The sequence below is a fragment of the Arachis hypogaea genome, chromosome 15 (assembly GCF_003086295.3).
Source record: "Arachis hypogaea cultivar Tifrunner chromosome 15, arahy.Tifrunner.gnm2.J5K5, whole genome shotgun sequence".
In the NCBI taxonomy this organism is placed as follows: Eukaryota; Viridiplantae; Streptophyta; class Magnoliopsida; order Fabales; family Fabaceae; genus Arachis; species Arachis hypogaea.
Window position 1 is genome coordinate 89,679,477 of NC_092050.1, and position 25,802 is coordinate 89,705,278.

The 25,802-nt window shown below is 31.9% G+C and overlaps 1 protein-coding gene across 1 annotated transcript; it reads right to left on the reverse strand.

The window, feature by feature from the left end:
* Positions 1-6,842: 6,842 nt before the first annotated feature.
* On the reverse strand, positions 6,843-8,439 carry LOC112750400 (protein BIG GRAIN 1-like E). Its single transcript, XM_025799114.3, has one exon. The coding sequence runs from the start codon at positions 8,075-8,077 to the stop codon at positions 6,971-6,973; it is 1,107 nt and encodes a 368-aa protein (XP_025654899.1). The 5' UTR covers positions 8,078-8,439; the 3' UTR covers positions 6,843-6,970.
* Between the last annotated feature and the right edge of the window lie 17,363 nt (positions 8,440-25,802).

Sequence of the window (25,802 nt, forward strand, 5' to 3'; positions counted from 1 at the left end):
GCTTGTGGCTTGAAGGTGTCAAGTGAAAGCTTGAGACTGAGCGGTTAAAGTTGTGGTCCAAAGCAAAAAGAGTGTGCTTAAGAGCTCTGGGCACCTCTAACTGGGGACTCTAGCAAAGCTTAGTCACAATCTGAAAAGGTTCACCCAGTTATATGTCTGTGGCATTTATGTATCCGGTGGTAATACTAGAAAACAAAATGCTTAGGGTCACGGCCAAGACTCATAAAGTAGCTGTGTTCAAGAATCAACATACTGAACTAAGAGAATCAATAACACTATCTGAATTCTAAGTTCCTATGGATGCCAATCATTCTGAACTTCAAAGGATAAAGTGAGATGCCAAAACTGTTCAGAAGCAAAAAGGCTACAATTTAAGTTAATTGATAAGTTTGGAATTCATTGTATGTTCTCTTCTTTTTATCCTATTTTGTTTCTAGTTTCTTGGGGACAAGCAACAATTTAAGTTTGGTGTTGTGATGAGCGGATAATTTATACCCTTTTTGGCATTGTTTTTAGTATATTTTAGTCACTTTTTATTATATTTTTATTAGTTTTTATTCAAAAATCACATTTCTGGACTTTACTATGAGTTTGTGTGTCTTTCTATAATTTCAAGTATTTTCGAGCTGAAATTGAGGGACCTGAGCAAAAATCTGATTCAGAGGCTGAAAAAGGACTGCAGATGCTGTTGGATTCTGACCTCTCTACACTCGAAGTGGATTTTCTGGAGCTATAGAAGCCCAAAGGGCGCGCTTTTAATTGCGTTGGAAAGTAGACATCCTGGGATTTCCAGAAATATATAATAGTCCATACTTTGCCCGAGATTTGATGGACCAAACTGGCGTTCAAAGTCAGCCTAAAATTTCTAGCGTAAAACACCCAAACTGGAACCAGAATTGGAGTTAAACGCCCAAACTGGTACCAAAGCTGGCGTTTAACTCCAGGAACAGCCTAAGCACGAAAAAGCTTCAATTCTCAGCCCAAGCACACACCAAGTGGGTCCCGGAAGTGGATTTCTGCACTATCTGCACTTAGTTACTCATTTTCTGTAACCCTAGGCTACTAGTCTAATATAAAAACTACTTTTAGAGATTCATTTAGCAACTTATGACATTTTTCACACTTCATATTGTATTTTTGATGGCATGAGTCTTTAAACCCCATAGGTGGGGGAGAGGAGCTCTGCTGTATTTCAATGAATTAATGCAATTACTACTGTTTTCCATTCAATCACGCTTGAGAGGAGCTCTAAACCTCATTCGTACTTCAACCCGGAGAAGATGATGATCCGTGACACTCATCATTATTCTCAAATCTATGAACGTGTGTCTGACAACCACTTCCGTTCTATCTGAGCTAAACGTAGTCATTGGGCGACAGCTTGAGTGCGTATCTCTTGGGTCTCTGATCCACGGACCGAATCCGTGAGATCAGAACCTTCGTGGTAGAGGCTAGAACCAATTGACAGCATTCTTGAGATCCGAAAAGTCTAAACCTTGTCTGTGGTATTCCGAGTAGGATCTGAAAGGGGATGACTGTGACGAGCTTCAAACTTGCGAATGTTGGGCGCAGTGACAGTGTGCAAAAGGATAATGGTCCTATTCTGACACTAGTGAGAACCGACAGATGATTAGCTGTGCGGTGACAGCGCCTGGTATTTTTCATCTGAGAGGATCATACAGCCTGCCATGGAAGGAAGCCATGCGTGTTTGGAGAAGAAGACAGTAGGAAAACAGAGATTCAGATGACAGAGCATTTCCGGAACCTCAACCTGTTTCTCATTACTGAATCACAAGTACCATTTATTTTATGTTATTTACTTTTCATAAATACAATCACTCTTATTATTAATCTCCTGACTAAGATTTACAAAATAACCATAGCTTGCTTCACGCCAACAATCTCCGTGGGATCGACCCTTACTCACGTAAGGTATTACTTGGACGACCCAGTGCACTTGCTGGTTAGTTGTGCGGAGTTGTGAAGAGTGTAATCATAATTTTGTGCACCACATACTCTGTGTAAAATCTTTAATTGTAAATAGGGATTCTTAGGAAAAAAAATCTAGGAAAATAAAAATAAACATACTTGTGTAATCCATTTACTCCGCTGATTCATACTCTATTACCTAATCTTGAGCGCATTTCTTCAACAAGATTATACATCTTTTCAACAGGTATCGATAAATCATACTTGTAAACTGCTCCTGCTCGCATCAGTGCCTCTGGTATTCCCTAAAATCATTAAATGACAAATATAATGACAATGCACAATATCTTAAGATTAGGGGGAGGGGATGTTAAATTGAAATTTCAACTACCGACGACAAACCCTTGCTAAATAAGCATAAGAAAGTAGTTCTTTCGACCAAAATTTAATTTCCATTTTTTCTTCGAGTAGGATGAGAAGAGTGAGATTTCAGTGCTGAAGAAGCCTTGGTGGAGGCTTGTGATTGGGCTGATTTCTTGCCAACTTCTCTTCCTCCCTTGCAAACCTCTCTCATTTTAAGAGGATTATAAATGCAGCATTCAAATTCAAATTGAGATATCAAACCAAAAGCCTATATACAAATTCCTAGAAAACAAAACTTCACAAAATTCAAAACTAGAATATTAAGGCACTTAATATATTTGTAGCCAATTTTATTCAAAATCGCTTTTTAAACTCAAAAGCAACACAACCTTTTTAATTGTAATTTATTTTGAAGCATACAGTTGAAGTTTCAATTTTGCATATTTAATGATTATAAATTATAAGCTAAGAAAAACATCTCCTAAAACAAGATAATACTGTTAAACCAAACTACAAATCAAAACAGATTGAATAACAAAACAGAAAGTATTTCAAAATTTTAGATACCATTATAACAAAAACATAAAACAATTTAGAATTTTAGATAACCTTAAAAACATATCCCCCATTATACTAATGTGCTTACCGGTATTGATAGAATCAGGCTAACCCGTTTTATGGCTATATATTACCAATAAGCAAAATGATGAGAAATATGCTGACCAAGTAATTGATTGCTTTCCAACGTAGAGGAGGCCTCTGCTTGAACCTGAAATAAAAAAACAAAAAATTAAAAGTAAAGATATTAGGAACTGAGTTGATATGTGATACCAACTCTTTGGACATAAGATACTTTTAAGTGAAAGAAAAACCTGGAGTGGATTTCATGTTTTCGATATTGATTATGCATAACTCAATTCTTTTTCTATTTCTTGATGGAGTATAAGACACTTTTAAGTGAAAGAAAAACATGCAGTTTCAATATTGATTATGGACTACTTCTCTAGTTTTCAATAAGCTCTAAATTAGTTCAGAACCAGTCCATCCAATTTTTAACCAGCTCAGAATTGTTATCCATTTTCTAAACTTGCATCCAAGTATAGGGATGATATTCTAAAAATCATACAATTAGAAAAACCACAGAATTATAAACATTTTTTATATTCTGAGAAATAATGCAAACAAAATCTTAATGAAACTCTACAGAAAACATTTCAAACACTTAAAATTAGGATCTGAAATCCAAATATAAATGGAGCAAGAAAGCAAGAGTGGCAGATCAAGCAAGCAAGAACGGAGAAGACAGAGCAAACAAAAAATAAGGATCTGAAACACTTAAAGACTTCAATTTTAGCTTGATCTGCCAGATTCATTAGGATCAAGCAAGAAAACAGAGCAAAAGTAATAATACAGAGAGAGAATCATAGGCTTCTAAATATTGAAACCTAAATAAAAAAATAAATGGAGAATACCTACCGACAGCGGCGATCTTGTACGTCTACATGCAAGAACAGCGGCGGTACAGGCGGCGGAGGTGTGGTGTTGTAACAAGAGCAGTAACGGTGGATAGAAGACCTTAGCGACGTAAATCTGAGATGAACAAACGATGACAACGATGCGGATCTGAGGTGGATCGGATGGAAATGAGGTCCAAGGAGTAGGATGATGGACGACGACTGTCGGCGATGGCAACGATTACGGCGGTGGTGATCGGCGATGGAGGAAAGCACGCGAATTAACCAGTGTCGATACTTCTCTTCCTTTTTCAGTTTCTCTCTCTCTCCATTTTTCAATTTCATTTAGGGATAATAAAAAGAAAGTAATAATAAAGTTTAGTGGCAATAATGATAATGACCACTATAATAATTTAAAAAAAATTAAGATTACAAGTAATAAAAGATAATAATTTTCTGGCAATAGTAATAATGGCTACTATAACATATAGTAATAATGGCAAATATATAATTACCGCAAAAAAATAACTTAAATTAAAGAATTAGTGGCCATTATATTATTGTCACTAAAAGTTTGTCGCTAAAACACATTTTTTTGTAGTGTGAGCGGATAGTTTATGCCTTTTCATGTTAGACTTAAATTATTTAATGGTCTTTGTTTTTGTTCTAACATATTTTTATTTATTTTTAATCCTAGGTTGCAGACTTTTCAATCGAGACAAGTCCACCTTCTACTATTTCATGAAGTGGTTGTAGAGTTTTATGATTGAAGTGACTGAAGACTTTTATTATCAAAATGACTGTTTATTTTAGGCTTTTTGCATAGTTAAATATTAGAAGCAAAACTCTTTTCTAATTCAATTTTAGGATTGCGTTATTTGAATTTATTTTGATATGTAAATATAGGTGTTAAACACTGATTGTGTTAGATTTATGATTATATAAGACTTATTAATTATATATTATATTTTGAAATGCAATGTTGATATTATTTTGGTAGATTTCTGTATTTTATTTTGAGTTGTAGATTTTAATATTATAGTAATTATTTTTTTATTAGGATCGAAGCATTAGGAAGTAGTTTATATATAAATTTGTTTGTTAAAAAAAAAGCCACAGGTATCGCTGCGAAAATCATATTAGACGTTCCAGATAGACTTTTTGCGGCGGTTTGTTCCAGCCAGCATTTTTGCGATGGTTCAAAACCGCCGCGAATGTCCAACGGTAATTTGAAATTCGAATTTTGCCCATATACCTGCTTTGCCTGCTTCACGTGCATAGCAGCAGTTTCAAACCGCCACGATTTGACGAGTGACTATGGCGACGATTATTCCAGCGGTTCTTTAAAATCACCGCCGCTGCTTTGCCGACGGTTGACCTGATCGCGCTTTGTTCACCGCCGAAACTCGAAGATAGTGGCGGTTGGCGGTTATAACCACCGCAACTCTCCCAAAAAACTACCGCCGCTTCTCTGTTTTGTTGTAGTGATTACATATGTATTAACTTTATACATATATATATATATATATATATATATATTATACTTTTCATATACATTGAAAATAATAGAAAATACCGTTGTATATATATTATATATTATATATAATATATAAATTAATATTTTTATTATTATTGTATATGTGACTCTTATTATATTACTGTTATTATTAATAAATTAATATTTTATTATTCTATATATATTATTTATAAATTTTTTATTCTTATAATTTCTTTTATTATTGTTTATTTTTTTTTAAATTTACGAAATCAAAATTTTATTGATGTTATTCTTTGTTCAGGAAAATGGATATCCAAACTAATTAAATTTTTTTTTTCAATTACTTATAATAATATTTTCAAATTCTAAATTAAATACCCAACAATCTCAAATTTTCAAATTCCAAATCAAAATGACTTATCACAACTTTAATTGGGAGAAGAAGATTTTGTACCATACTATCAATTTCTCTAAAAAAAGACCAAACTTTACAATACTCAGTAGCATCGACAATTAAAAGAGGACTTAATTAAATACATATGACAATTTTATTATGTTTGTCATTAACTATATATAGAGTTCCATCATATTTTTTTTATATTAAGTAAATTTATAAACTAATTTAATATTAAGTTATATATTATGTATTATTATTACATATAAAATTATTAATTTTTTTTAATATTAATATTTTTTAATAATGAAATTTTTGAATTTATAAATTTTAATTATATTACTATAAAAAATAATAACTATATTAATTTTAATTATTTAATTAATTAATTAAGTAAAATTATAATAGAGATTAAAATTGGTTTCCTTTAATAGAGAAGAGAGAAATATTTTAAATTTTTATTTATTATTTATATCCTAAAAATTGATGTAAAATTATTTTTTATGATTAAGCGGTGGATCATAAATAAAGACTAGAATAAATTTTTTAATGAAGATGATCTAACACCCGGCTCTTAAAATGTTTTGGTAACATTCCCAACAAAAACCGAAGGATTGAGCAGGCCTGCATCAAAATAACTCATTGCATGCAGACAAAATCGTTCGAGAAGATTAGTTTTTCAGTATGTTTAATAATTATTTTGTTCCATCACTAAATAGTTATGGTTAATATAAGGATGCTAAATACTAATAGCGGCAATGTTAAAAAAATAAAAAGAAAAACCATCAAAATTTATTTTATTAATATTAAATAAAATAAATTTTAATTATTTTTAATTAATTTTTTTTAGTTACTAAATATTTTTATCCTACTAATTGCAGCCAACAGTACTGCCAGTAATCTATAAAGGACTTTGTTAATAACCCTATAATCACGGAACAAAGTACATCTTAGGAAATCATTAATTAATAGTAAATAAATTACATATTAACTTTTGAATTTGATTTTTGCATGCTTAATTAAACAAATAAAAAGTTCCAAAAGCAAAGGAAGAGAAAAAGAAGAAGCTGATGAATTGATGATAAACTTAGATAAGACAACCAAACATTCCAAACTGTACATACGGAGAATCAAAATTAAAAAAAAAATTAAAGTTGTAAAAAGCTAAGAAAATCAGAAGGGAAATTAAAAAAAAAAATACAAATTAAACAAGCAAAATCCAGCATATTTTTTCATTTTCTCATAAGTTCTCTCATTAATGAGTCTAACTAATTAAAGAAGCTAATTAAGGGAATAAGAGAGATAACAAAATATACAGAGTGGTATGAAAATTTAAAGAGGTCCATTGGAAATTGGTGCAGCTCTCTTGATGCTATCCATGTTGGTGGTTTCATAAACAGGTAAACCGCTACTTGAATAGTACCCTAAATCATAGTTCTGCAACTCAAACAGATCAGAACTTGAATCACTCTCTGCACCTTCATCAATCTCATCATCATTCATGCTTTCTCTGTTGTTATTATTCTCCTGCAACCACTTCTTCTCCTTCTCAGCAAGTTCACTAATCCAGTTCCGTTGTTTTTCCGACAACAACAAAGTTGTCGTCGTTGTTTTCGGATCCCTCTTTTTCTTCTCGTCCAAGAACAACGAGAACTCGTTTTGCAAAGTGGTAATGGTGGCAGTGCTTGCTGCTGCGGTTTTGTTACTATCATCATGACCGTCCAATGAGAAGTTTCTGAAATTGGAAGAACACTTTGTTGGGGTTTGAGCATGAACACAAGGAGGAGGGGTTCGGAAGCCTGATAACGCGGATTTCGAAGAATCCGAAGCGTCAGTGCTTGAGGAGCTTCCGAAGTGGCTAATACTGCTTCTTCTTCTTCTTCTCCAACCACCAGCAGGGAACTCATCATGATCTTCGTTGTTGTAATCTTTCGTGGACTTTGATGATGAAGAAGAAGAAGCCGTGGATTTCGACGATGGTTTCTTCTTCTTTGATGATGCTGACTGGCTACTAAAGAGTGAGTTCAAGAAACTTGCAAGCCTTCCACCTGGCGAGCTAGGTTGCTTACTAATAACTTTTTTGTTCTCTTTGTTTTTGAGTGAAGATGGCTTCTGATGAAGATGATGATCGGCCACGACGCCATGGAATTGTTGAGGGAGCAAGGATCTCATTGGCATGTCTAAGCTGATTCTTGCCCTGTTAGTGTGGTGGGTTCTGTAGGCGCCGGCTCCGGCGGCGGCGGTGCCGGAAGAGTAGCAGCTGCTACTACTGTAACTGTATGCATTTTTGTTGTGGCCAATAACAGACTCGTTGTAGCCTGAGAAGTACCTTGCTGCTTCGAACACGTCGAGCTCGCCGGAGTCGTTTCTCCGGTGGAATGTTTTCTTGTGGTGGTTCATTATATCTTTGTCTATTAGTCCTACTCCTGTTATGGACATGATGGATGATCCTTGCTTAGCTAATAAAATGAAAGTGTCTTGTTGCAATGCAACTTTGTGTGTTAGAGGGGAAGGGGGTTGTTTTTAAAGAATGGAAGACGATCAAGGCCCAAGGGTTTTGGAATGATTGAATTTGAGTGTAGTGCTTTGGAGGGTCAGTTTAGAGTGTAATCAACAACTCTTAGCCATGATTTTATATGATGATGAGGGAGTACTCTTAGTTGGAGGTTCCTTCTGTGAGGTCCCACGTACATGATTTTATGTATGAGAAATATGTATATGTTAATAATATAACAATCCCTCTATGATAGGTACAGCATTTCTGTAAATTTCTGCCAATTCATATTTATGATTATGTTTAATGAAAATATTTTTGTAGATGTGTTTAATAAAAATATATTTTTAATGACTATGTTTAATGAAAATATTTTTATAAATATATTTTCTAAATGTATCTCTTTATATATGTGTTTAAAATATAATAATTAATTATTATTGACAATAAATTGACAAATAATATATTAGTATCCTATACTTTTCTATAATAGAAATTGGACTAGATATGTTTTTAATCGGAATATAGTTAATACATGTTTTAAAAATACTTTTTATTTATATTAATTAAAAGTGTTAAAAAACATTGATAGTAAATAATTATAAAAATATGAAAACATATTATGTACATATTAAAAGTTAATTATCGTATATATATATATATATATATATATATATATATAATTAATTTAGTATTGATTTTTTCGTTACACCTAACATGGATGAAGTGTACGTACGTATTTTTGGATAGGAGATATATAGTGTATCGGAGAGGAAACAATGCCTTTATTGTGCTTCTTATGCTATGAAAAATTGAAAATAGGTTTGTGTTGGGGTTTGTGGGGAACAAAGAGCTGTGTTTCATTGGATTCTATATGATTTCTATTGGTTTGGGTGGGAATGTTGTGTTTAGTGGTTGTTGGCTATGGATACCCAATGACCATGGCCATATGAAATACTAATAGTACTAACTTGTACTATAAACTACCATATATATGAGTTTTTATCATTATATATCAAATACTTATTATTGATATCCCACCATCATTTTAAGAGCTTGAAAGTCACTCCATAACAAATTAAAAGTAATTGTTTGATAAGTAATTTCTTTTGACTATGATAGATTTACTCTGGCCCATTAATATCTCACTGCCTCAGCTTTAGGTAGTTTTGATCAATTTTGTAGCAATGACTTTTATTTTTCCTTTTCATCATAGTAAAGATTATTTAGTGGGTAATATTTCAATTCCCAACCACTGGCAGGTTCAAATAGAGGAATCTATATGATAGCATATTAAAAATAGTAAAATTTAATTAAGGAGAAATTAAATCATTAATGGTAAAATATCGTGTTTTTTTCCTTATAAAACTGAATACGTGCGTGCTATTTAATATGTAACTTAAATACTATTTTTAAATTAAATCTTTATCAAGTTAAAATTTTGTAATTTAATTCTTATTAGTGGTCATTTTTAGAACCTTAGATAAAAATTTGTAATTAGAACCTTATTAGTTGTCATTTTTTAGAAAAAAAAAAAGCACAATAATTCTAGAGTATTTGTTTTTAGAATATTTCATAATTCATCATATATCAAATGCAAAAACAAGTCACCAAAAAAATGCAAAAACAAATATTTCAAACCGAATGGTATTTTTAACAAAAAAAAAAAAGGTTAGAATGACCTAATTTAAAGTTTTAATCTAATATTAGTAATTTTTATTATTATAAAATAAAAAAAAAAACTTTATTTCTCAAAAAAAATTAATCCAACTTTTTTTTTTGTGGGACGATCCTTACTCAAAATTTGCTGTGGAATAAGGCGAACATCGTATAAAAGAAGTTCCCCGAGATGCTGCAAACTCATCCAAAATGCTATGCAAACTCATCCAAAATGCTAAAAAAAACTTATTCCGAAATTTAAAGCTTGGATATTTTTTCAGGAAAATAATTTTTTTCTTTTATAATAAAAAAATCTTTTAATATTGAGATTCAATTATAAACTTTTAAACACCTAATTTAATATTTGATGAAATTATAAAAATTAATAAAATAATTTAACTGTTTTTTAGGATTTAACTAGCAGCTTAGTAGGTTACTTATAGGTTACTATTAGTTAATTTTTTTAATTTTTAAGTTTAATAAATAAACAACAAACGTATTAAAAATTTAAATTTTATATTTTCTATAAAAATTTTTAATTGTTAACTTTAATATGGAATCTTTTGAATTTTTCTTATATGGTAATTTCTAGAGATTTTTATCCTTTTTATTAAGAGTTCTATAGTTTTCACATAAAGCTAATGTATATATAGATAGTTAAGTATATCTAATGGTAGAAAGTGTAAGAGTTAGAGTATGTAATATTGGAAAAACTAAAAAGTTTCTAATTTTAAGCATTCATCTGAATTGTGATTGCCATATTATATTTGGTTAAGTGATTTGGCATTGTTACTTTTCGGGCCATGAAGCCTATCTCGATTTAAATTTTCACAATTATAATCATGTGGAAGGTAATATATCACCGAGTCCCACCAAAGGAGCAAAGAATAATTGTGGAGTAGCCTTTTCTAGTGCAAACAGCTTTTTGAACCTATACACGCATACTTAGCTGTATAATTCCTTTTTTTTTCTTTTTTTTAAATACCGAAAACTAATTTTTAGTTACTCAGTTTTTTTTTTAATTCTAAAAATTCTTTTGTTCTGAAAGATTTATTATTTAAGGTTCATAATTTAAAATTTAAGATTAATAAAATATTTTAAAAAATTAATTGATATTAACTTAAAAAAATTAATTCTTTAATGTTAGTCTTTTTCTTTTTTCTAAATTAGTAAAGGCCATCCGTTTACAAGCCTTATTATATGAAATCCAACTAATCTAAATTGATCCAAAAAGTCCTTAAAAGAGGAATTAGGTTTTTCATTCACAATACTTGAACCAAAGACAATTAGAGAAAATAAAAATACTTTGCATTTTGATAAATCCGACTTAAGTATTTTTGTTTCCCTGTGTTGATAGATTTTGATGTTAGTCAATGCTCAATAGATAACATGGCCCATTGAACCCCAGTGCCCATTTCTACTTGTCTGAGAGCAAATAAAAGAAGTGGTCACAACTGTCGCTATAATGTGGTCACTAACACACGAATAGATACGTGTTCAACATGAACCAAAGTCCAAAAGTGACAAACCAATATTAAAGTATCAAATGTTCATTGCATTTAAGCCATACATAGTTCTGACCCAAAAAAAAAAAAATAAATAAATACATAGTGTCACACAAAATATTGCATTGTTGTACGTATAATAGAGCGAGGTTGGTCTCAATTACTCTCAAGTCTAATAGTAGTGGGGGTGAGTATTTGACCATGACACTTCCATTATAAGATCACTGAGTCTAGTCAATTTTTTTTTTCTCATTGCTTAATTGATTACATTACAAAGTTTCATAAGTTTTATTGGTCCCCCATTTTTTATGGCAGTGTTGTATTTCACCTCATAACCAAAAAAAAAAAAACCTCACTATTTTACATTTTGACATTATCAGGAGCAAGAGGATTTTAAAAACGACTAATTCTGCCAGTCGTTGTGGGCTGAATCCTTGAACACCACTAGTTTAATTTTAAAGCATAATAAACTCAACTCTTTAATTTATTGCATATACACATTTTTTTTATGAGAAATTCTTGAGAGCCAATTATTTTTACCAATTTTAATTAGTATTTGATCTGTAGAAATACTAGATTATTTTCAACAAATAAATTTTATTAATTGGTATGAGAAAATTTTGATAAATATAAGTACAAACTGTATATATATATAAATCTGAAAAATATAGGTGTTAATTATGTGTTTTTTGTGTACAAATTTCTGTAAATATAAATATAAATTATTGATGACCAAATACTGACTTAAAATAATAATATTTGTTGATCATATAACATTATTATTTTTTGATATAAAAAATATTTTTTGAACTCACTTTGTGGTTATTAAGTGAAAAAGAAAGTATAATGTAAAGGGAAAACGTAAACAGTTTCTTAGCTTGAACTTTCTTTTTTGGTGACATAAATTAAAAAACTGAGATAAAGAGCGTAATGTAAATATATAAATAATTGTGTAAACCTATTCTTTGGTATGACATCAAACACGAATAATAATAATAATAATAATAATAATAATAATAATAATAATAATAATAATAATAATAATAATAATAAGCCTCGCATATTTTTCTATAACTTTGATATCTGATGTCTAATTAAAAGTATGTTATTCAGATATCTTAGCCGATTCTGTAATGTAATGTGATATTATTGCATGGCATGAAAATAAAACTAATGGTTCTGATTTTTCTAGGTACCACCCTATTGACACTAGACCTTGACATGTCATCAATATAAGTAACCATCAACATGCTTGACAAGTTTGCTCCAAATTTGGTGATTTGGGCCACACTCCTCACAACAAGACTCTAAGAAAGGACACTAAAAAAAGGCACGTCATGTCCAAAAATAATAAATAAAAATAGAAAGCACATAATAAATAAGTTGTTGACGACCAATTGATGGTTATAAACACAAAAGTTGTTGATCCCCTAATACTTTTGTTTGTGGGTAAGCTAGCTAAAGGAATTTATTCTCTCTCAACTAAGAATTGAGAGTTCAAACTTCACTTTGAATATGAAAAAACTTTAAAATTTCAGGTCAGTTATTTCACTCGCTGTAAAAATTAGTCACCGTAGAATTGGGAACCCAAAAAGTAAATAAACTAAAACTGCAAAGTGTTTTTAACTAGACGCAAAATTGTGTCCACTGGATGCTTCTTCTTGTTCCATGCATAATGAAGAAACACATATGTTGTAGACAAGATCTTGTTGCTGTATTATTGGCGAAAGATTAACGCAAGGCCACAAATTCACATTTTGGGGAAAAGCAAAAAAGAATCAAATATGTGTTGAATTATAGCATCCTGGTTTTATATCCTCTGCCTCATATCTAAGTTCAATGAGAGGCCTACATCAGATAAAAAACATGAATCTAATTGGACAATGGCCACTCAAATTATTTGGGCCAATGGATCAGATTTATTTCTGGGGCAGTTGCAACATATTTGTGGTGACGTTACCACACTATATCCTATCCTCTTCATCCTCATCCGCAACAGAAATTTTTTTCTATAATCCTGGAAGATACACATGTTTTGTTGCTTTCTTTTAATGTGCACCATGCATTACTAAAGTGGTGATTAATGGACATGGTTGCTCCAAGACCATGACTCCCATTTTTTTTAAAAATTTCGTTTCGTAATTGCTGTCCTATAATGGAAATTAAATGCAGAGATAATATAGATAAAAAGAATAATGTTTCTTCTCAGTATTGGTATTTAGATAGACAACAAATATTTTGTTTGTTTCTCTATACCTATCTCGCGACATTCTTCGACTTTATAGCCAGAAGCCATGCGGTGTTTGATTTTTCATGTGACTAATTGGATAATAAATTCATCATTGATAATTAAAATCTTGTTAATTGAGGTGTGTGAACTGTGAAGTGAGGTGAGTGTGTAACTACCTGTACTAAGATTTTGGTCCCTTGGATTCATTTAAAACCCAGATAAGAAAGTCATATAGTCTTGATGTTGTCAAGGCTTTTTTTTAAAAGACCTACAATAACAACACTGATCCAACACCATATAATAAATTGGTTTTCCTTTGTAGGCCCATCAACGGGGTAGAACTACCCACACAATTGCCCATTTGGGTCCCTACATGCATAAAACTTCCTATTGCATTCGGCTTTAGTTAAAGTGACAAATTGTGGCAGAGGCATTGCACCAATGTCCAATATGTTGGCCTCATAGAAGCCACATCTCAAGTTTCAATCCCAACTATGACTGGGTAGTGATAGAACCTTTAGCGTGCGTGTGAGCAGTGGCGGAGCTTAGTTCAGACAAGGGGGGGCCATGGCCCCCCCAAACTTTTTATAAAAAATTTAGTAGTACTTTTTCAGAAGATAAAAAATAGTTCAATTGACTTAAATACTTTACTATGACTTAAAGTATCTAATAAATTCAATAAACAACACTCTCTCTATCTTTAAGTTCAAATATAAAAAATAGATATTTTTATTTATTTAATTTAATATTATTTTATATTTTACTATTTATTTAATTTAATTTTTTATATAATAAAAAATAATAGAATATTCAATAAGTATTAATATTATTGTATTTGTATAAATTGATAAAAAAAATTCAATAAATATTATAAATTTTAATATTTGTCCTTCTAACTTCTTCTTTACATATTTTACAAATTTTTATATAAAATAATAATGAAAAATCAAAGAATTGATACATTTTTTAAGAGAAAGACTAATATTTAAGAAGGAGAACATATAACTTTTACAATATCAACACCTGTAGATAGTTCTTCTACTTTAATAAATCACAAAGAAAGTGAGATATAACTTTCAAAAGTTCAAAAAATTACATCTGATGACTTTAACTGACGCATGAGCAAGTAGAGTTAGTAGGTTAATTATATTAGTTAATTGTAATAAGGGAATATAAGTCCCATATTGTTTAGGATAGTGAACTTTGTGTTATATTTTAGTCCCACATCGTCCGAGTCATGAAGGCTTTTCCTTCCCCTACTAGTATAAATAACTCATGTACCTTTTATTTATGAAATTGAGTTGAAGTTGATTTTCGAATATGAAATAAGCTGTGTGTTTATTTTTCTCTAGACTCTTTGAGAGTAAGAGGTGCATCCTTGGCTTGGCCGACCAATGTGAGTTTATGGCTATTTTCACCATAGTGGGGTTACTAACCTCGCCAAGATTGGTGAATGTAAACTATGTCACCATAGTGGGGTTGTTAACCTCGCTAAGATTGGTATTCCAAGCGACGTTAACCTCGCCAAGATTGGTATCCCAAGCAACGTCCCGGCGTCAGTTTGGTATCAGAGCAAGGTCGGTCCTTGTGGCCTTCACCTTGCTTTAGTGGAATTTTATTTGATTTGTGGGTGTAGGTTTTTGGCATGGATTCGCCAATGAAATCTTTTTGGTGTGGATAGTAGAGTTAGTAGGTTAATTATATTAGTTAATTGTAATAAGGGAATACAAGTCCCATATTGTTTAAGATAGTGAATTTTGTGTTATGAATTAGTCCCACATCGTCCAAGTTATGAAGGCTTTTCCTTCTCCCACTAGTATAAATAACTCATGTACCTTTTATTTATGAAATAGAGTTGAAGTTGATTTTTGAATATGAAATAAGCTGTGTGCTTATTTTCCTCTAGGCTCTTTGAGAGTAAGAGGTGCATCCTTGGCTTGGCCAACTAAGATGGGTTTATGGCTATTTTCACCATAGTGGGGTTGCTAACCTCGCCAAGATTGGTGAATCTAAACTATGTCACCATAGTGGGGTTGTTAACCTCGCCAAGATTGGTGATCCAAGCGACGTCCTGGCGTCATTAACCTTAACTTTTTGGAACGAGATCTTGAAAAAACGGCTTTAAATTTGGCAATATCACCCAAACCAGAGAGATGAGATTAGACGAGCTTATCTTAAATGGGGTTCATATTAAAAATATTTTGACAATTATTTTCTATCTGGCCCCCCCAAAATTTTGTTTCAAGTTCCGCCACTGCGTGTGAGGGTGTATGATCAAAAAAAAAAAAAAATGACAAATTATATTGCTTATTAATATTAATATATTGTATTCGGGTTTAAAACATACAAAGATAAGGTAGTGAACGAAAATTCTTAAGTATTACGTGTTGATATTATAATATTTAGAATTAAGGACTATTCAATCCATTTAAAAAAAATTACAACGTGAAATTTAAGAGTATATATGAATCAAGTTGGCTTAGGTCAAATTTTGTGGATCTAGTCGTAATTCTAATACTAATACCGGACTTATTTTAAATTTTTAAACTCGTTTCTAATATTTGAACGAACCTATTTTAAAAATATGAACTTGACCTTGAACTAACCCGAATTAATCAAATCGACCCTACATGTGATTAGCATATATAAATTTTATACATAAATTAATAAAATTCTGACTTTTAAAAGTTAAATTCAATATATATTATATACATTTATATGAAATATGTATTTTAGTTATTATATAATAAAAATGCATTGGGGACAAGGTGGGGCTACAGAAATCTGAAGCTACGCTGAAAACATTAGCCCAAAGTGCTGCAACTCTACCCAATAATCTCCAATGAGATTTGCCCAACATCACTAGGCTCCTCAATAATAAGAGAATAAATAGAGAGATAAGGAAATGAAAGTGGTTTGCATATTCGGGTACAGGATAATGTGTAAGGAATTGGAATCTTGACAACCTGCAATAATTCTAAATTAGCTAGGATGCACCCTGAACTCATACATGTTGGATTTTATATATGATGAGTTGTAATACACGTCCTTATTTTTTGGTTTCCCACGGTATCCCCCAACCCGGCAGGTCAAGGACTAATCCGTCGCGGTACTGAGCTCCATTTAAGGGTTTGCCGCTGGCCAATGGGTTGCTGCATGCACAAGGCGGGATTCGAACCCCCGACACTTGCTTAAGCGGACTAGTGAGCTAACCACTAGACCAACCCAACTTGGTTAATACACGTCCTTATATATATATTAGTAGGATCAAATGACATCGATATCAATTTAAATAAAGTTATTATACAACTCATAGCTTTTTATAGAATGTATGTTTATCAATCATAAGTTCATAACCATGGAATGAGAATAATATATAATAAAATTCATCTGTACTAAATTTAATTGAAATCAGATATCAAAAAGTTGTAATTGAAAAATTATTTGTTATGTAGTTTTTGAACAAATATATTACATTAATTTCAAATATATATATATATAATATACAAACAATTTTGGATTAAAATTAAATAAACTTTTCTAGATATAATTTATGACGTATAAGTTTCTAATCAAGCAGATGTTTTTTTCTGAAAATTATACAAAAAAATCTACTTGATAATATAACATAATTACAACACAACCGACATTTTATGGGGGTTATGGGGCCATGCATGCAATGATTTTTTTATCTTTCTGGAACTTTCACCAAATATTTTATTTTATTACAATGAAGTGCTTATATCCTTACCGAAAAAAAAAAGTGTGTTTATATATATGTGATTGTTGACAAAATACAGCGATGCTTATCAAACGTGCATTTAATATGTGATTGTTGACAAAATATCTATTATCAACTTTAGAAAAGCTATGCATAAACAAATGTATTTGTGGTAAATGCCCAAACACGGTTGCATGCATGCATTGATCCACTTCAGGTCATTATTATTGAATTGCCTCATGTCTCCTTTATGATCTAATTCAGACAACACAAATAATGATCTAAAAGCAGTAACCATAACCATAACCAATATTATTGTTCCGAAAGGTAAGTTACAAAAATAAAATAAAATCTTACAAGACAATAATATCTTACCTTATATGTTTTATGTGGTAGATATAAATGCTAGCTAAGGAAAAATCTGTTAGTGTTGCAAGTGTGAGGAGTGTTAAAGTTAGTCCCACATCAAAAAAAGCATGGAAGAGTGAGGAGTTTATAAGATGAGAGACCCATTAACTTGACACCTTAAGGTTTTGAGTTGGATATGGTGTCTTCTCATCTTATGTTTTCTTACTTGATTCCTCCCCGAATTCTCCCCGGTTGTCGAGAGCTCCCCACGGTTGGCCCAAAAAGTGGTATCAGAGCCGATGGTTTAATCGGTCTGGTTTAAGGAGTATTCAAGCATCGAAAGTCTTCCCGGCAAAGGTGGTCCGGGCGGCGTGTCCCGCAGTGTTTTGCGGCGGTGTGATGGACGAATACTCGTGGTGGTGGAGGAGTTAGAAAGAGGGGGAGTTAGTGCTTGATGTGGAGGCTCACACTTGAGGGGGAGATTGTTAGTGTTGCAAGTGTGAGGAGTGTTAAAGTTAGTCCCACATCAAAGAAAGCATGGAAGAGTGAGGAGTTTATAAGATGAGAGACCCATTAACTTGACACCTTAAGGTTTTGAGTTAGATATGGTGTCTTCTCATCTTATGTTTTCTTACTTGATTCCTCCCCGAATTCTCCCCGGTTGTCGAGAGCTCCCCACGGTTGGCCCAAAAAAATCTTCATCCAAGACCTTCACTTTTCAGATCTTCGTTTCCGTCCATAGAAGATTTCAAGGTCCCTTTTTTTTAAGGGTGGAATAATATATAGATATAGATATATAGCATTATTGCTTCATCAGTTTCAAGGTAACTGATGACTCATCCGCAGTTCATTTTCAAACCTCACGAGATGGATATTCAAAATTCAATGGCTTACGTTATTTTCACTAATATTTACTCCTTACGTTTTATATATCATGAAATAAATAAGAAAAAGTATAGGGTACTAATATATTATTTATTAATTTATTGTCAATAATAATTAATTATTATATTTCAAACATATATATAAGGAGATACATTTAAAAAATATATATAAAAATATTTATATTAGACACACTCATAAAAATATTTTTATTAAACACAGTTATAAAAAAGAATTAGTAAAAATTGGTAGAAATACTGTTCATAACATAGCGGGATTGAATAGATAAATAGGATGAGATCATTTAACTAAAGTTTTTTGAGTATAATTAAATCGTTATTTTTATAGATAATAAATAAAGATAAAGTATATTGGTTGTTTTTAAAATTTTTTTTAAAATTTAAAAAATATACTTAATGGATTATATATGTTTTATTTATACTTTTCAGGGTTAACATAGTTAATAAAGATACTAATTTGATAATATTAGGCTGAGATGCTACTGAGACATAATAATTCTAGACTAGCATGTCATCAACATACATAGGATTATCTTATTACAAACATATTAAAATATTAAGAAGAAAATTAAAATGAAACATTAATGTTAAGGAAAAAAGATATTTATAATTCAATAAGTATTTTTTATAAATAAAAATTATATTAACAATATTATACTCTTGAAAATTAATAATTAATGATGTGATAATCTTATACTATGTGTTATTGACACATGACAACCTAGCACCTGTCAATACATATTAGCTTGTGATCGCCAAAATTTCTATTAACGACATTAATCCTAAGGGTTTAATTAAAGTTATTTAAAAAAAATTAAGGATAAAAGTATATTTTATATAATTACTTAATGTATTTTTGGTTAGTTTAGAAAATAATATCTTTATTTTTGGTGATGATAAACATATATTTTGTTAAGTATAAAAGCCCAAATATCATTTGATGAGTGTTCCTTTTATGCAGGTCCATAGTAATATATGCACAGTCCAAAAGAAAAGAAAGTCGATCAATTTTTTGACAAATATAAAGGGACATTATAATTGATATATGGACATGGACATGAAGCATTTTTCTACATCCCAGTCGAGCACTAGCAATTCGGATATAACACAAAAATAAGAAAGAAAAATGTTCTTTTTTTTTTCAGTCTTTGTACCAAAATATTTTCATCATGAAATGCAATGGAGAGAAAATATCAAAATTTAGAGCAAAAAAAGATTAAAGGTGTTAATTTAACTAGTACAATAAGAATATATGTGCTACCAAAAAGTAAATAGCAAGGACAGCAAAAGAGAACACCACCAATCACAACCTTCTACCATTCGCAAAACGGATTTGTTTCTATTTTTGAAACACCACTATCTTTGCTGAAACTACACTTACTGAAAGGAAAAAATGAGAATATTTGTGCAGTTTGTGGATTGTAACATTTGAAAGATAATCATGAATGGACCAATATCCCAAAAAAGACAAACACCAAGGAGATGGACAACAGTAGAAGTAATGTTAAGGTTCTAAATTTAAGATTTAGAATTTTTGAAAAATTTTATTATGCACTAATTTTAGATTATATATTTATTTACAGTTTTAATTTTAGAAATTATTTTATTAAAGTTAATTAAAGGCAGTTTTGACTAAATGGATTTGAAATAAATTAAGATTTTTATAAAAACTCTATAATTTATGGATTATTTTTCTATTTACAATTTAAAGTTTTAGAAATTCAAAAATAAGAATGTTTGGCTATTTAAATTAGAATATTATCTAATTTTATAATTATTGAATTATTTTCTATATTTAAATTATAAAGTTAGTAGTTGCCAAATAATAAGAATTTTGTATAATTTGATTTTAAATACTTCATATTTTTATAATTCAATACTTTGAGTTTTAGGGATTAAAGAAAATTAATTATATTACTATGTATTTTCAATTCGAGAAATTGATTGAGAATCAATTAGTATTTTGATATAATAAATAATATTTTATAATAATTTTTAGAAATTTAATTATATTTCAAAATTTATACTCTATGCTCCAATTTTATTAAAATTACCTTACTCTAATTAAACCCAAAATCCCAATTTTATATACAAACCCTAACTCTATTAACACACACTTTTCCTCTATTCCTAAATAAAATCCTAGCCGCTACCTTTCTTTTTCTCTTTAGCAAACCTATACAAAATAACAAAACACAGCAACTTCTTCAGAAAAGAAAAAGAAAGAAAGAAAGAAAAAAGAAAGGGGAGACGGAAGCAAGGGAAGAGAGGAGGGGGAGCTGTCGGAGAAAGAAAGAAAGAGGGAAGAGAGAAGAGGGAGATTCAAGAAGGGAGAGGGCGCCGGTGGAGGGGGAGAAAGAAAGAAAGAGGGAAGAGAGACGAGGGAGATCCGAGAAGGGAGAGGGCGGTGGAGGGAGAAGGAGCTGTCCGCGCCACCACCATCACGTCACCGCATCGCCGCCGCTGTTGCCCGTGAAGCCAACACCATCGTGGGAAAGAACTCAGGCGAGAGAGAAGGCTGCAAAGGAGGAGGGAACCGCATCGCCCAGTCGCCGTCCATGAAGCCTGGGTCACTATCGTCCATGCTCGTCGCTGATAAACCCCATATTTAGGGTTTATCTTGTGTTGAATTTAGAGAGTTTTGTCAACCTTTCTCCCATTTATCCAATGAAATAGCATGGTTTTGTAAATTCTCCTTTAATTGTGCTTAAGAGTGAAAACATGCTTTTTAGGTCCTTAATTGTTTAATCTTGTTTTATCTTTGATTCCAGTAGAAGCCTTGATATGTTTGTTAAGTGATTTCAAATTTAGGAGGCAAAGATTGGATCAAGGGAATGAACGAAAAGCATGTAAAAATGGAGAACTCATGAAGAAATGAAGGAATCGCAAAAGCTGTCAAGCCGACCTCTTCGCACTTAATCGATCATAACTTGAGCTACAGAGGTCCAAATGACACGGTTCTTGTTGCGTTGGAAAGCTAACATCTGGGTCTTCGAAATGATATAAGATTTGACATTGTTGCATCACGGATAGGGGCGCGCACGTTCACAGTACGTGTACACACCGATGGTGCAACAAAATTTACTTAATGCAACTTGTGGCCAGCGAATTCTAAAGCCTTGTGGGCCCAATCCAACTCATTTCTGATACTATTTAAACCAAGGATTGAAGAAGAATTAATATACTTTCACACATTAGTTTAGTTTAGAGTAGTTTTAGAGGGAAAGTTGGTTTTAGAGAGAGAAGCTCTCACTTCTCTCTAGGATTAGAATTAGGATTAGGTTTAGTTCAATAATCTAGATCTAGGTTTCAATTCATGCTTTCTTCTTCTTCTACCTCTCAATTCTATGTTGTTACATTCATGATTCCTCTATTCTTTTGTTGTAATTTCCTTTATGTTGCTTCTATATTTTGTTATAGATCTACTCTTGTTTCTTCCATTTTCTTTCAATTCAATATGAGGTAATTCATAATAATTGTGTTTACTTTGATTGTTGTTGTTGATTTCTTACATTCTATTGTTGTTAGATTCTATTTTGTTATCAATTTACTATGCTTCTTTTTATGCCTTCCAACTGTTTGATGAAATTCTTGGTTGGATTTTAGTGTAGAATTTGCTTCTCTTAGCTTTGGTAGAGTAATTAGTGACTCTTGAATGATCTAATTCCTTTGTTGATTGACAATTAGAAGTTGCTAATTGATTTGGATACCACTAAAGCTAGTCTTTTCCTTCGGAGTTGGCTAGGACTTGTGGAATCAAGTTGATTCATCCACTTGACTTTCCTCCATGGTTAGAGGTTAACTAAGTGGTAGCAATGGACAATTCTCATCACAATTGAAGAGGATAATGAGGATAGGACTTCCAATTCTCATAACCTTGCCAAGAGCTTTTCATAGTTGTTAGTTTATTTTCATTGCATTTTACATTACTTGTCTCCTATCTCAAAAAACCCCCAAAGATACTTTATAACCAATAACACTTGTCTTGCATTAATATGAACTAATATTGTTTTTCATGACCCACTCTTTCTTATTTGAACTTGATGCTCAATATGTTCTTCATGCTTTGATTTTACTCTTGCATCAAGTGTTAGTTCATATGCCCTATGCCTGTATTGATTTCTCACTCACATGTTGTAGCTACCATGTAGTGAGAACCTTACCCTTATTTGGCATTAGCCCCCGCCTATGTTCTCTTTGCTTTGATATCTTTGTTATAGGCTTAATTTTCTTTCTTTTTTTCTCCCTTTGGGTTGGCCACCAAGAAATGAGGACAAGGAAAAGCTTCGAGATGGGGCAACGAACAAGTCATCCACACAACCTTTCGAAGAAGCTCATCAATTGTAGCAACCCATCCACCTTGCCCTTCTTTGCATGCACCAAGGACGGTGCAATCTTCAAGTGTGGGGAGGTCGTTCGACCGATCTCCATGGGTAACAATTTCCTTTTTGACACCAAATTTTTTTTATTATTTTCTTCGTTAGATAGTTGTTGCATCGCATGTTAGGCTAGTTAGAATTTGTACATATTTTTACCACTTCTTTCCTATTAGGACTACTTGGTTAGGGTGATGATTTCTTTTCCAAGAAATTGTTTTAGGGCAACCTACCAATTTGAAAATTTTTGTTGAACTTGCTTGAAAGAATATATCTTGGAATATGGTTTTGAGCTAAGAACACAAGCTTGTGAGATTTGAGCCTAATGGCGTGGTTACATCTTATAACCACTTGTTTTCCTTCTTGTGTGCATTATTCTCTTTCTATGATTGTAATCTTTGATTTGTTTGATTCTTTATGTTCATTATTTTGTGTATTCATGCATTTATATGATTGAGGCCATCATTTCATTTAGCTCACTAACCCAAATGGCCTTACCTTTTATCTTCCATTGTTAGCCAATTTGAGCCTATGCTTAACCCACTTTGTTCATAATTTTAGCACATTACAAGCCTTAAAGCAGAAAACAATAAAAGTCCTTAATTTGGATCTTTGATTAGCTTAGGCTAGTGTGTGTGTGTGTCATTTAAGTGTGGGAAATCTTGGAACAATTGGGTGAATAAAAGGGTAGTTTTGTATTTTTGTTGTAAATATTGGGAATTGGGTACATGCTCATGTGTAATAAATGTAAAACCTTATGCACTGATGATCTTGTATATAGAAAAAAAATGAATGAGAAAAAGGAAAAGGAAAAAAAAAACAATATGGAAAAAAAAGAAAAAAATAGAAAAAGAAAGAAATAAAAGGGGACAAAATGCCCCAAAGCAAAGCTCAATAAGGGTCAATGCATAAGTGTTGTGAAATGAAAAGGAATACATGAGTATGTGAAAAAGTGAGAAAAATGGGTAGTTAGGTTAGCTTTGAAATTGTATAGGATGTCATAAGTTAGGTGGGAAGTTTAAGCTTATCAAAGATTCAAATTTCAAGCTCACTTGACCAAATATGCATCCTTACCTTGACCCTAGCCCATTACAACCTAAAGAAAAGACCTCATGATACTTGTATGCATGCATGAAATATATGTTGATTGTTAGAAGAAAAGCAAATCTTAGAAAGCATGATTAGGGGAGAATTGAGAGAATCGACCCTACACACTTGAGCAACTAGAGTGCAAACACTTCCGGTGAGAGTTCGATGCTCAATTCCTTGATTCCCGGCCTTCATGAGCATTCTTCTTGCAAGTCTACTTGAACTTCATTTTGATATTTAAATTGGTAGGATTCATGAGTCGTCATGTGACCTTAGCCCTATTTGTGCATGTATGTCTTGGAGGATTGATTTATTTTTAACCAAGTAGGTAGAATCATTTTGTATTTAGTTGCATTCATGTAGATAGTTGCATATAGGTAGGGTGCATTTAGTTAGACCTCATTGAATAAATGTTGATATCCTTTGCTTTCTCTTGGTTTAAGCATGAGGACATGCTTGGTTTAAGTGTGGGGAGGTTGATAAACCCCATATTTAGGGTTTATCTTGTGTTGAATTTAGAGGGTTTTGTCAACCTTTCTCCCATTTATCCAATGAAATAGCATGGTTTTGTAAATTCTCCTTTAATTGTGCTTAAGAGTGAAAACATATTTTTTAGGTCCTTAATTGTTTAATCTTGATTTACCTTTGATTCCATTAGATGCCTTGATATGTTTATTAAGTGATTTCAGATTTAGGAGGCAAAGATTGGATCAAGGGAATGAACGAAAAGCATGTAAAAATGGAGAACTCATGAAAAAATGAAGGAATCGCAAAAGCTGTCAAGCCGACCTCTTCGCACTTAATCGATCATAACTTGAGCTACAGAGGTCCAAATGACGCGGTTCCAGTTGTGTTGGAAAACTAACATCTGGAGCTTCGAAATGTTATAAGATTTGCCATAGTTGCATCGCAGATAGGGGCACGCACACGCACAGTACGTGTACATGCTGATGGTGCCACATAATTTACTTAATGCAACTTGTGGCCAGCGAATTCTAAAGCCTTGTGGGTCCAATCCAACTCATTTCTGATGCTATTTAAGCCAATGATTGAAGGGGAATTAACATACTTTCACACATTAGTTTAGTTTAGAGTAGTTTTAGAGGGAAAGTTAGTTTTAGAGAGAGAAGCTCTCACTTCTCTCTACGATTAGAATTAGGATTAGGTTTAGTTCAATAATCTAGATCTAGGTTTCAATTCATGCTTTCTTCTTCTTCTACCTCTCAATTCTATGTTGTTACGTTCATGATTTCTCTATTCTTTTGTTGTAATTTCCTTTATGTTGCTTCTATATTTTGTTGTAGATCTACTCTTGTTCCTTCCATTTTCTTTCAATTCAATATGAGGTAATTCATAACAATTGTGTTTCCTTTGATTGTTGTTGTTGATTCTTACATTCTATTGTTGTTAGATTCTATTTTGTTATCAATTTACTATGCTTCTTTTTATGCCTTCCAAGTGTTTGATGAAATGCTTGGTTGGATTTTAGTATAGAATTTGCTCCTCTTGGATTTGGTAGAGTAATTAGTGACTCTTGAATTATCTAATTCCTTTGTTGATTGGCAATTAGAAGTTGCTAATTGATTTGGATACCACTAAAGCTAGTCTTTCCCTTGGGAGTTGGCTAGGACTTGTGGAATCAAGTTGATTCATCCACTTGAATTTTCTCCATGGTTAAAGGTTAACTAAGTGGTAGCAATGGACAATTCTCATCACAATTGAGGAGGATAATGAGGATAGGACTTCCAATTCTCATAACCTTGCCAAGAGCTTTTCATAGTTGTTAGTTTATTTTTATTGCATTTTACATTACTTGTCTCCTATCTCAAAAAAACCCCCA